The sequence below is a fragment of the Pleurodeles waltl genome, chromosome 11 (assembly GCF_031143425.1).
Source record: "Pleurodeles waltl isolate 20211129_DDA chromosome 11, aPleWal1.hap1.20221129, whole genome shotgun sequence".
In the NCBI taxonomy this organism is placed as follows: domain Eukaryota; kingdom Metazoa; phylum Chordata; class Amphibia; order Caudata; family Salamandridae; genus Pleurodeles; species Pleurodeles waltl.
In genome coordinates, this window is record NC_090450.1 from 1,232,170 (window position 1) to 1,245,169 (window position 13,000).

The window sequence follows — 13,000 nt, forward strand, 5'->3', positions numbered from 1 at the left end:
TGGCATTGTTGGCTGTTTACAAATAAAAAAAACAATGCAATGCACTTATGGTACCTTGTACCTGCCATTTCTAATGTAATTTAATATTTAAATACCGGCATCTGAGTGTGCACAGTGTAATCTTTGTGGACTCTAATGATGATATGTGCATTATAAAACCCATACATTGTTCATGCTGCTCTAAAAGTTATCAGCAAATACAGACCTTCCTAACTCAAACAAAACACCCCAAAAAACTGGCACAGCACCTCCCATCAGCGTAGATATCAATAACTTAGTTTGAGGCGTACTTGCCAGCTGGTCGCAGGTAACTCAAAGCATAAAACATACAAACATCCATGAGCGCATCAGGGTCCCGACATGATGACATCATTCTTCAATGCATTTATGACTAGAAGTTAAAGGCACCTGCAATCGATCTACTACCGACTGAACGTGCAGAGTCTTTTCAACTAACCTCAGAGTCTACAAAGTGCCTTTGATAGTAGTAAAAGCCTCGTCTGCAGAGATTGCAGTGGCTAAGCGCTGATTTCAAGAAATGTCTTCTGTAAACCTGGTGCCAAGTGTCTTTAATCTGCAAAAACACAATGTAAACGTGTAAAAAAAAAAATTCAAGGTAGTGCATCAAATCATTTCTATCAAGGTAGGTCAAGCATCAGACGATTGAAAATATTGGGAACAACAGTCAAATTAATAAAACAAGAAACAAGGTTATCATAAGAAGGTTGATGAGAAAAGCCGGCACTCTACGGTGTCTAAACAGGCCATGAGATGGCAACCGCTGTAAGAAAGTTAAAGGTTAGTCGAGTAACATGTTAAAGGAGCACATGCAGGAGCAGCAAGACCAGACATATGGAGCAAGGGGAGGAAGGTTCAGATCCGGCACTAGGGGATTATGAAGAATGCAGGCATTTTCTAGGGTCAATAAAGTGGACACACCAGACGCATAGGGACAGAAAGTGGTACTCATGGGCAGGAAGATGCAGAACAGTGAGGGGAAAGGACAAGGGTGAAGAATGCCTCCTCTTCAACTGTGGTACCAGATACGAACCGATGCAATCTTGAAAGAAACGATCAAGTGGCAATCTAAGACCCACAAGCTGCACATGTCAACGGCTCCGGGGCTGCATCACTTACCGTTACAGGGGATAACCCCGAAAAAAGGGCTATTTGCAACAGAAAGGCGAAAACATTTAGAAGAAGAAACGAGCACTGGGCTTGCAATGAGAAAAAAAGGATGGGTTGCTTTTGCTTTACATTTAGTTTTTCAACTTTTGACGACGGGTGTTAACATGATTGCCAAATCACAACTATTACCCCTCCCAGAAGAAAGGGAACCGGAGTACGGGTTGTGTCCCCGCCGTGAAACCTTTGTTTGTTTGTTTGGCTGCAAATGGAAAATAAATCCTATTTCCATCTATAATATAAATTCCTAGAAGGAAGAGTGCAAGAAGGCTCTGCTTAGCGAGACAGGTTTTCCTGAACTACTCTGACCTCCTTTTTATAATTTTACATTCAGAAGCAACTTCTCTGAGCTACCCTTCGCTTGTAGGTCCAGTCTCATCAACTGTGCCTCGTATTTCACTTCTCTCATCTGCATATTTATCCACTTGCGTTCTTCCATATTAAAGAAGCACAAAACGGGTTGAAGAAATGTAATTTGAAAAACAGACATCAGAATCAGTCAGTTACCTCCTGCTTTTTTATTATGCTCTAAATTTTGCTCAAATTGAATATAGCTGAATTCACTGGGCCAACACAAATAGACAACATAATGAAATACTAACACTGTGCAAGAGATCTGGGCAGATAACTTTCATTTCACTGAAGTCATCCTGAATCACTAATGTCTGCAAACAGAATCTGTTCAGGGCTACCTGCCAGTTGTTCTTTATCTAGGTGCTCAAAGTAATCGACTAATAAACATTCGCTACAAACGCGTTGCATGACACGTGGAGCTTTTTATATGTTACTCTACAAACAATCCAACAATCTATCCTTCGACATATCGAGCCGGGCTGCAAACTGTATGTGGGTCCAAGCACGCCATATGAGCGACTAAGTAGGATGCATTGTGGCTTAGGTGTGGGTGTGTAAATCTCAATAGTCTGTATGTAGGTCCACGGATGGCAGATAGATTGTATGAGTGTGTCTGAGTAGGCTGCATTGCACCTCGTGGTTGGGTAAATCTCAATAGAGTCTGTATGTAGGTCCACGGAGGGCAGACAGATCGTATGGGAGGGTCTGAGTAGGCTACATTGCAGCTGGAGGTTGTGTAAGTCTCAATAGAGTCTGTATGTAGGTCCACGGAGGGCAGATAGATTGTATGGGAGGGTCTGAGTAGGCTACATTGCAGCTGGTGGTTGTGTAAGTCTCAATAGAGTCTGTATGTAGGTCCACGGAGGGCAGATAGATTGTATGGGAGGGTCTGAGTAGGCCGCATTGCACCTCGTGGTTGTGTAAATCTCAATAAAGAGTCTGTATGTAGGTCCACGGAGGGCAGATAGATTGTATGAGTGTGTCTGAGTAGGCCGCATTGCACCTGGTGGTTGTGTAAGTCTCAATAAAGAGTCTGTATGTAGGTCCACGGAGGGCAGATAGATTGTATGAGTGTGTCTGAGTAGGCCGCATTGCACCTCGTGGTTGTGTAAGTCTCAATAAAGAGTCTGTATGTAGGTCCACGGAGGGCAGACAGATCGTATGAGTGTGTCTGAGTAGGCTACATTGCACCTGGTGGTTGTGTAAATCTCAATAGAGTCTGTATGTAGGTCCACGGAGGGCAGATAGATTGTATGGGAGGGTCTGAGTAGGCTACATTGCAGCTGGTGGTTGTGTAAGTCTCAATAAAGAGTCTGTATGTAGGTCCACGGATGGCAGATAGATTGTATGAGTGTGTCTGAGTAGGCCGCATTGCAGCTGGTGGGTGTGTAAATCTCAATAGTCTGTATGTAGGTCCACGGAGGGCAGATAGATTGTATGAGTGTGTCTGAGTAGGCCGCATTGCAGCTGGTGGGTGTGTAAATCTCAATAGTCTGTATGTAGGTCCACGGAGGGCAGATAGATTGTATGAGTGTGTCTGAGTAGGCCGCATTGCACCTCGTGGTTGTGTAAGTCTCAATAAAGAGTCTGTATGTAGGTCCACGGAGGGCAGATAGATTGTATGAGTGTGTCTGAGTAGGCTGCATTGCAGCTGGTGGTTGTGTAAATCTCAATAGTCTGTATGTAGGTCCACGGAGGGCAGATAGATTGTATGGGAGGGTCTGAGTAGGCCGCATTGCAGCTGGTGGTTGTGTAAGTCTCAATAAAGAGTCTGTATGTAGGTCCACGGAGGGCAGATAGATTGTATGGGAGGGTCTGAGTAGGCCGCATTGCACCTCGTGGTTGTGTAAGTCTCAATAAAGAGTCTGTATGTAGGTCCACGGAGGGCAGATAGATTGTATGAGTGTGTCTGAGTAGGCTGCATTGCACCTGGTGGGTGTGTAAATCTCAATAGAGTCTGTATGTAGGTCCACGGAGGGCAGACAGATCGTATGAGTGTGTCTGAGTAGGCTGCATTGCACCTGGTGGGTGTGTAAATCTCAATAGAGTCTGTATGTAGGTCCACGGATGGCAGATAGATTGTATGGGATGGTCTGAGTAGGCTGCATTGCAGCTGGTGGTTGTGTAAGTCTCAATAAAGAGTCTGTATGTAGGTCCACGGAGGGCAGATAGATTGTATGGGATGGTCTGAGTAGGCTGCATTGCAGCTGGTGGTTGTGTAAGTCTCAATAAAGAGTCTGTATGTAGGTCCACGGAGGGCAGATAGATTGTATGGGAGGGTCTGAGTAGGCTGCATTGCAGCTGGTGGTTGTGTAAATCTCAATAGAGTCTGTATGTAGGTCCACGGAGGGCAGACAGATCGTATGAGTGTGTCTGAGTAGGCTGCATTGCAGCTGGTGGTTGTGTAAGTCTCAATAAAGAGTCTGTATGTAGGTCCACGGATGGCAGATAGATTGTATGAGTGTGTCTGAGTAGGCTGCATTGCACCTGGTGGGTGTGTAAATCTCAATAGAGTCTGTATGTAGGTCCACGGATGGCAGATAGATTGTATGGGATGGTCTGAGTAGGCTGCATTGCAGCTGGTGGTTGTGTAAGTCTCAATAAAGAGTCTGTATGTAGGTCCACGGATGGCAGATAGATTGTATGGGAGGGTCTGAGTAGGCTGCATTGCACCTGGTGGTTGTGTAAATCTCAATAGAGTCTGTATGTAGGTCCACGGAGGGCAGACAGATCGTATGAGTGTGTCTGAGTAGGCTACATTGCACCTGGTGGTTGTGTAAATCTCAATAGAGTCTGTATGTAGGTCCACGGAGGGCAGATAGATTGTATGGGAGGGTCTGAGTAGGCTACATTGCAGCTGGTGGTTGTGTAAGTCTCAATAAAGAGTCTGTATGTAGGTCCACGGATGGCAGATAGATTGTATGGGAGGGTCTGAGTAGGCTGCATTGCAGCTGGTGGTTGTGTAAATCTCAATAGAGTCTGTATGTAGGTCCACGGAGGGCAGACAGATCGTATGAGTGTGTCTGAGTAGGCTACATTGCACCTGGTGGTTGTGTAAATCTCAATAGAGTCTGTATGTAGGTCCACGGAGGGCAGATAGATTGTATGGGAGGGTCTGAGTAGGCTACATTGCAGCTGGTGGTTGTGTAAGTCTCAATAAAGAGTCTGTATGTAGGTCCACGGATGGCAGATAGATTGTATGAGTGTGTCTGAGTAGGCTGCATTGCACCTGGTGGGTGTGTAAATCTCAATAGAGTCTGTATGTAGGTCCACGGATGGCAGATAGATTGTATGGGATGGTCTGAGTAGGCTGCATTGCAGCTGGTGGTTGTGTAAGTCTCAATAAAGAGTCTGTATGTAGGTCCACGGATGGCAGATAGATTGTATGGGAGGGTCTGAGTAGGCTGCATTGCAGCTGGTGGTTGTGTAAATCTCAATAGAGTCTGTATGTAGGTCCACGGAGGGCAGACAGATCGTATGAGTGTGTCTGAGTAGGCTGCATTGCAGCTGGTGGTTGTGTAAGTTTCAATAAAGAGTCTGTATGTAGGTCCACGGATGGCAGATAGATTGTATGAGTGTGTCTGAGTAGGCTGCATTGCACCTGGTGGGTGTGTAAATCTCAATAGAGTCTGTATGTAGGTCCACGGATGGCAGATAGATTGTATGGGATGGTCTGAGTAGGCTGCATTGCAGCTGGTGGTTGTGTAAGTCTCAATAAAGAGTCTGTATGTAGGTCCACGGATGGCAGATAGATTGTATGGGAGGGTCTGAGTAGGCTGCATTGCACCTGGTGGTTGTGTAAATCTCAATAGAGTCTGTATGTAGGTCCACGGAGGGCAGACAGATCGTATGAGTGTGTCTGAGTAGGCTACATTGCACCTGGTGGTTGTGTAAATCTCAATAGAGTCTGTATGTAGGTCCACGGAGGGCAGATAGATTGTATGGGAGGGTCTGAGTAGGCTACATTGCAGCTGGTGGTTGTGTAAGTCTCAATAAAGAGTCTGTATGTAGGTCCACGGATGGCAGATAGATTGTATGGGAGGGTCTGAGTAGGCTGCATTGCAGCTGGTGGTTGTGTAAATCTCAATAGAGTCTGTATGTAGGTCCACGGAGGGCAGACAGATCGTATGAGTGTGTCTGAGTAGGCTACATTGCACCTGGTGGTTGTGTAAATCTCAATAGAGTCTGTATGTAGGTCCACGGAGGGCAGATAGATTGTATGGGAGGGTCTGAGTAGGCTACATTGCAGCTGGTGGTTGTGTAAGTCTCAATAAAGAGTCTGTATGTAGGTCCACGGATGGCAGATAGATTGTATGAGTGTGTCTGAGTAGGCTGCATTGCACCTGGTGGGTGTGTAAATCTCAATAGAGTCTGTATGTAGGTCCACGGATGGCAGATAGATTGTATGGGATGGTCTGAGTAGGCTGCATTGCAGCTGGTGGTTGTGTAAGTCTCAATAAAGAGTCTGTATGTAGGTCCACGGATGGCAGATAGATTGTATGGGAGGGTCTGAGTAGGCTGCATTGCACCTGGTGGTTGTGTAAATCTCAATAGAGTCTGTATGTAGGTCCACGGAGGGCAGACAGATCGTATGAGTGTGTCTGAGTAGGCTACATTGCACCTGGTGGTTGTGTAAATCTCAATAGAGTCTGTATGTAGGTCCACGGAGGGCAGATAGATTGTATGGGAGGGTCTGAGTAGGCTACATTGCAGCTGGTGGTTGTGTAAGTCTCAATAAAGAGTCTGTATGTAGGTCCACGGATGGCAGATAGATTGTATGAGTGTGTCTGAGTAGGCTGCATTGCACCTGGTGGTTGTGTAAATCTCAATAGAGTCTGTATGTAGGTCCACGGATGGCAGATAGATTGTATGGGATGGTCTGAGTAGGCTGCATTGCAGCTGGTGGTTGTGTAAGTCTCAATAAACAGTCTGTATGTAGGTCCACGGATGGCAGATAGATTGTATGGGAGGGTCTGAGTAGGCTGCATTGCACCTGGTGGTTGTGTAAATCTCAATAAAGAGTCTGTATGTAGGTCCACGGAGGGCAGATAGATTGTATGAGTGTGTCTGAGTAGGCTGCATTGCAGCTGGTGGTTGTGTAAATCTCAATAGAGTCTGTATGTAGGTTCACAGATGGCAGATAGATCGTATGAGAGTGTCTGAGTAGGCCGCATTGCAGCTGGTGGTTGTGTTAGTCTCACTAGAGAGTCCTTCAGTATTCTAGAACATGGCAGATAGGTCTTTTGCTTCACTTCTCACCAGCACTGGATCGACCTCTACTCCCCGGGCCTCGAGATTTTTGCGGACTGTCGTCACTTCGTCGCTGGCAAGGTAGGCAGGGTGGTCTTCATTAACTTTTATCATCTTCTCCAGCTCTGCCTTGGTTTCGCTACGAACGGCCTTTAGAAAACAAAGTCAGAACTTTAAAATATTGACACCTTACAAAAGTCAGCTTTGCAAGAGAAATGAGCAACTACTTGTAAGATTACACAATGAAAAACCATTCAAAGAGGCGTGAACTGCAGTGGACATTACTGCAACACTACAAACAGGCTCTGAGTGGCTCCTCTATATAGTAACACATGCTATGCATGGCCTAAAGTTTGCTGTCAACCACTTCAGTGGCAGTAGGAAGTAATGGTTTCTTTTTTTTTTTAACCCCTTCGCTGCCAGGCCTTTCCCCCCTTAGGTGCCACACCTTTTTTTTTTGGCTATTTGGGGAAGTTCGCGCTTAGGCCCTCATAACTTTTTGTCAACATAAGCTATCCACACCAAATTTGCATCCTTTTTTTCCCCAACATCCTGGGGATTCTAGAGGTACCCAGAGTCTGTGGGTTCCCCTGAAGGAGACCAAGAAATTAGCCAAAATACAGCAAAATGTTATTTAAAAAAAATGGGAAAAAGGGCTGCAGAAGAAGCCTTGTGGTTTTTTCCCTTGAAAATGGCATCAACAAAGGGTTTGCAGTGCTAAAATCACCAGCTTCCCAGCAGTCAGGACCAGACACAGTCTTGAATCAGAAAACCACATTTTTCAACACAAGTTTGGCATTTTACTGGAACATACCCCATTTTTACTATTTTTTGTGCTTTAAGCCTCCTTCCAGTTAGGGACAGAAATGGGTGTGAAACCAATGCTGGATCCCAGGAAGCTAAGCATTTCTAAAAAGTAGACAAACTTCTGAATTCAGCAAGGGGTCATTTGTGTGGATCCTACAAGATTTTCCTACAGAAAATAACAGCTGAAATAACAAAAATATTGAAATTGAGGTAAAAACACAGCCATTTTCCTTCACGTTTTACTCTGTAACTTTTTACTGCAATGTCATTTTTTAAAGCAATATACCGTTACGTCTGCAGGACTCTTCTGGTTGCGGGAATATATAGGGCTTGTAGGTTCATCAAGAACCCTAGGTACCCAGCGCCAATAAATGAGCTGGACACTGCAATGGGTTTTCATTCTATACGGGGTATACAGCAATTCATTTGCTGAAATATAAAGAGTGAAAAATAGGTATCAAGAAAATCTTTGTATTTCTAAAATGGACACAAGATAAGGTGTGGAGAAGCAGTGGTTATTTGCACATCTCTGAATTCCGGGGCACCCATACTAGCATGTGAATTACAGGGCATTTCTGAAATAAACGTCTTTTTTACACACTGTCTTACATTTGGAAGGAAAAAATGTAGAGAAAGACAAGAACACTTGTTCCGCTATTATGTGTTCCCCCAAGTCTTCCAATAAAAATGGTACCTCACTTGCGTTGGTAGGCCTAATGCCCGTGACAGGAAACGCAACATGGACACATCACATTTTTACATTGAAAACTGATGTTTTTTGGAAAGTGCCTAGCTGTGAATTTGATGTCTAGCCCAGCCAGCACCTAGGGAAACCTGCGAAACCTGTGTGCTTTTGAAAACTACACACCTAGGGGAGCCCAGGATGGGGTGACTTGTAGGGCTATCACCAGGTTCTGTTACACAGAATCCTTTGCAAACCTCAAAATGTGGCCAAGAAAACACTTTTTCCTCACACTTCGGTGACAGAAAGTTCTGGAATCTGAGAGGAACCACACATTTCCTTCCACCCAGTGTTCACTAATGTCTCCCGATAAAAATGGTACCTCACTTATGTGGGTAGGCCTAGTGCGCGCAAAAGGAAATGCCCCAAAACACTATGTGGGCACATCAAAACGATCAAATACTAAACTACCCGGGACCTGCATTTTTGGTCCTGGGCTCCGCAGCTATATAGGGAAACCTACCAAACCCAAACATTTCTGAAAACTAGACACCCGAGGGAGTCCAGGGAGGTGTGACTTTCATGGATCCCCCAATGTTTTCTTACCCAGAATCCTCATCTAACCTCAAATTTAGCTAAAAAAAAAAAATCAAACTCACCGCACTGGGAACCACTTCCTACCACCCAACGTTCCCCTCAGTCTCCTGGTAAAAATGATACCTCACGTGTGTAGGTGGGCCAAGTGCCTGTGACAGGGAAGAGCCAAAAACATGTCGAAATTGAGGGGGCACCAAAGCGGGTCCAAAAGGGCAGTTTGGAAAAAACATTTTTAGGCTGACAAGTGGGGCAGATTTTTTATCGGTATAGATGAGACAATGCTGGGTGGTAGGAATTTTGTGGATTCCTGCAGATTCCGGAAGGGTTCCATCACAAAAAATGTGGGAAAAATGTGTGATTTCCAGAAAAGTTGGAGGTTTGCAGGGCACTGTGGATAAAAAAATGTTGTGGTGCATGTGAACCACACCACCATGGAATCGTCCAGGTGTTTAATTTTCAGATGTGTCTAGGTCTTGTGGATGACCCAAATTCCAAAAAGTGCAGCCTTCACCTTTCCAAGTGGGACGATTTTTAGAGTTAGCCAAGCTCTCATGGCCCAAATGAGCGACTCATGCCACGAACAGATGTACACTGGGTAAGTGACATTTTCCGTTCGGTGGCTTGTGTAGCTGCAGATACACATGCTGTGCATAGACTAGTAAGCAGTTATCTCCCCAAAAGCGGTGGCTCAGCCTGTAGGAGTGGAAGTAGTCTGAAATAAAGTTCTTAGTACGGCTTGACCTACTGTGGCTTGTTGTGCAGATAACACGTCTACACAGTAGTGCTTAGTAAATGTATGAGGCGTAGACCATGTAGCTGCCTTACATATTTCGTTCATTGGAATATTTCCTAGAAAGGCCATGGTAGCGCCTTTCTTTCTAGTCGAGTGTGCCTTTGGTGTAATAGGCAGCTCTCTTTTTGCCTTAAGATAGCAGGTTTGAATGCACTTAACTATCCACCTAGCAATGCCTTGTTTTGAAATTGGATTTCCGGTATGAGGTTTTTGAAAGGCAATAAATAGTTGTTTTGTTTTTCTAATTAGTTTCGTTCTGTCAATGTAGTACATTAGTGCTCTTTTGATGTCTAATGTATGTAGTGCTCTTTCAGCTACAGAATCTGGTTGTGGGAAGAACACTGGTAATTCTACTGTTTGATTTAAGTGGAACGGTGAGATAACCTTTGGTAAAAACTTTGGATTTGTTCTTAGAACTACTTTATTTTTATGTATTTGAATAAATGGTTCTTGTATGGTAAATGCTTGAATCTCGCTCACTCTTCTTAGAGATGTGATGGCAATCAATAATGCAACTTTCCACGTTAAGTATTGCATTTCACAAGAATGCATGGGCTCGAAAGGTGGACCCATGAGTCTTGTTAAGACAATGTTGAGGTTCCATGAAGGAACAGGTGGTGCCCTCGGTGGTATGATTCTTTTTAAGCCTTCCATAAACGCTTTAATGACTGGTATTCTAAATAGTGAAGTTGAATGAGTAATTTGTAGGTAAGCTGATATTGCGGTGAGATGTATTTTTATGGAAGAGAAAGCTAGATTTGATTTTTGCAAATGTAGTAAATATCCAACTATATCTTTTGGAGATGCGGTTAATGGCTGAATTTGATTATTTTGGCAGTAATACACAAATCTTTTCCACTTGTTTGCGTAGCAGTGTCTAGTGGTAGGCTTCCTAGCTTGTTTTATGACCTCCATACCTTCCTGTGTGAGGTGCAAGTGCCCGAATTCTAGGATTTCAGGAGCCAAATTGCTAGATTCAAAGATGCTGGATTTGGATGTCTGATCTGTTGTTTGTGTTGTGTTAACAGATCTGGTTTGTTGGGTAGTTTGACATGAGGTACTACTGACAGGTCTAGTAGTGTCGTGTACCAAGGTTGCCTTGCCCATGTTGGTGCTATTAGTATGAGTTTGAGTTTGTTTTGACTCAACCTGTTTACTACATATGGAAGGAGAGGGAGAGGGGGAAAAGCGTAAGCAAAGATCCCTGACCAGTTCATCCATAACGCATTGCCCTGAGACTGATCTTGTGGGTACCTGGATGCGAAGTTTTGGCATTTTGCGTTTTCCTTTGTTGCAAATAGATCTATTTGTGGTGTTCCCCAACTCTGGAAGTAAATGTTCAGTATTTGGGGGTGAATTTCCCATTCGTGGATCTGTTGGTGATCCCGAGAGAGATTGTCTGCTAACTGATTCTGAATTCCTGGAATAAATTGTGCTACTAGGCGAATGTGGTTGTGAATCGCCCAATGTCATATTTTCTGTGTCAGAAGACACAACTGCATTGAGTGTGTCCCTCCCTGTTTGTTTAGGTAATACATTGTTGTCATGTTGTCTGTTTTGACAAGAATGTGTTTGTGGCTTATTATGGGTTGAAATGCTTTCAGCGCTAGAAATACCGCTAACAGTTGTAAGTGATTTATGTGAAACTGTTTTTGCTGAGTGTCCCATTGTCCTTGGATGCTGTGTTGATCGAGGTGTGCTCCCCACCCTATCATGGAGGCATCTGTTGTTATCACGTATTGTGGCACTGGGTCTTGAAAAGGCCGCCCTTGGTTTAAATTTATACTGTTCCACCATTGAAGCGAGGTGTATGTTTGGCGGTCTATCAACACCAGATCTAGAAGTTGACCCTGTGCTTGTGACCATTGTGATGCTAGGCACTGTTGTAAGGGGCCGCATGTGCAATCTTGCGTTTGGGACAATGGCTATGCATGAAGACATCATGCCTAGGAGTTTCATTACCGTTTTGACTTGTATCTTTTGTGTTGTATACATGGCCTGTATTACTTTGTGAAATGTTTGAACCCTTTGTGGACTTGGAGTGGTAATCCCTTTTGCTGTGTTGATTGTCGCTCCTAAGTATTGCTGTGTTTGACACGGCAAAAAGGTGTGACTTTGCGTAGTTGATGGAGAAACCTAGCCTGTGAAGGGTCTGTATGACATATTTTGTGTGCTGTGAACACTGTCTTAGCGTGTTGGTTTTGATTAACCAGTCGTCTAAGTACGGGAACACATGTATTTGCTGCCTTCTGATATGTGCAGCTACCACTGCCAGGCATTTTGTAAAAACTCTTGGCGCAGTTGTTATTCCGAATGGCAACACTTTGAATTGGTAATGTATTCCTTGGAATACAAACCTTAGGTATTTCCTGTGTGAAGGATGTATTGGTATATGGAAATACGCATCTTTTAGCTCTAATGTTGTCATGTAGTCTTGCTGTTTGAGCAGTGGGATTACGTCTTGTAATGTGACCATGTGAAAGTGGTCTGATTTTATGTAGGTATTTAGTGTTCTGAGATCTAGTATTGGTCTCAGAGTTTTGTCCTTTTTGGGTATCAGAAAGTACAGTGAGTAAACTCCTGTGTTTTTTTGTAGATTTGGTACTAATTCTATTGCGTCCTTTTGTAGCAATGCTTGAACTTCTAGTCCTAGAAGATCTATATGTTGTTTTGACATATTGTGTGTTTTCGGTGGGACGTTTGGAGGGAATTGGAGAAATTCTATGCAATAACCATGCTGGATAATTGCTAAGACCCAAGTGTCTGTTGTTATTTCCTCCCACAATTTGTAAAATTGGCTTAGTCTTCCCCCCACAGGTGTTATGTGATGGGGTTGTGTGACTTGTGAGTCACTGTTTATTTTGAGGAGTTTTGGGGCCTTGGAATTTTCCACGATTTCTTGGGAATTGGCCCCCTCTATATTGCCCCCGAAAACCTCCCCTCTGATATTGACCCTGGTAAGTAGGCCTTGTTTGTGAGGCTGTGGCTTCTGTGGGTTGACCTCGAAACCCTCCCCATAAAGGTGTTTTTCTAAATGTGCCTCCGCTCTGCGGGGAGTAGAGTGCGCCCATGGCTTTGGCTGTATCGGTGTCTTTTTTGAGTTTGTCAATGGCAGTGTCCACCTCCGGCCAAACAATTGCTGTTCATTAAATGGCATATTGAGCACAGCTTGTTGGATTTCCGGCTTGAACCCTGAAGTGCGCAGCCATGCGTGCCTTCGTATCGTGATTGCAGTGTTTATTGTCCTCGGAGCTGTATCTGCTGCATCCATGGAAGACCGTATCTGATTATTTGAGATACTTTGTCCCTCTTCCACCACCTGTTGCGCTCTT

General features: G+C 44.2%; 1 protein-coding gene across 8 annotated transcripts in view; it reads right to left on the bottom strand.

Moving 5' to 3' along the window:
* Nucleotides 1-13,000, bottom strand: part of OPA1 (OPA1 mitochondrial dynamin like GTPase) — a 278,588-nt gene that overhangs the window by 106,810 nt on the left and 158,778 nt on the right. For all 8 annotated transcript variants that reach the window (XR_011199307.1, XR_011199308.1, XR_011199309.1 and 5 more), the window contains 2 exons: nt 6,799-6,939; nt 458-574 (listed from right to left, as the gene is read on the bottom strand). Coding sequence is in view for 5 of the 8 variants with exons in the window: in XM_069212739.1 (XP_069068840.1) it covers nt 458-574; nt 6,799-6,939 (258 nt within the window). In the remaining 3 variants the exon portion in view is untranslated. The remainder of the gene's footprint in view (nt 1-457; nt 575-6,798; nt 6,940-13,000) is intronic.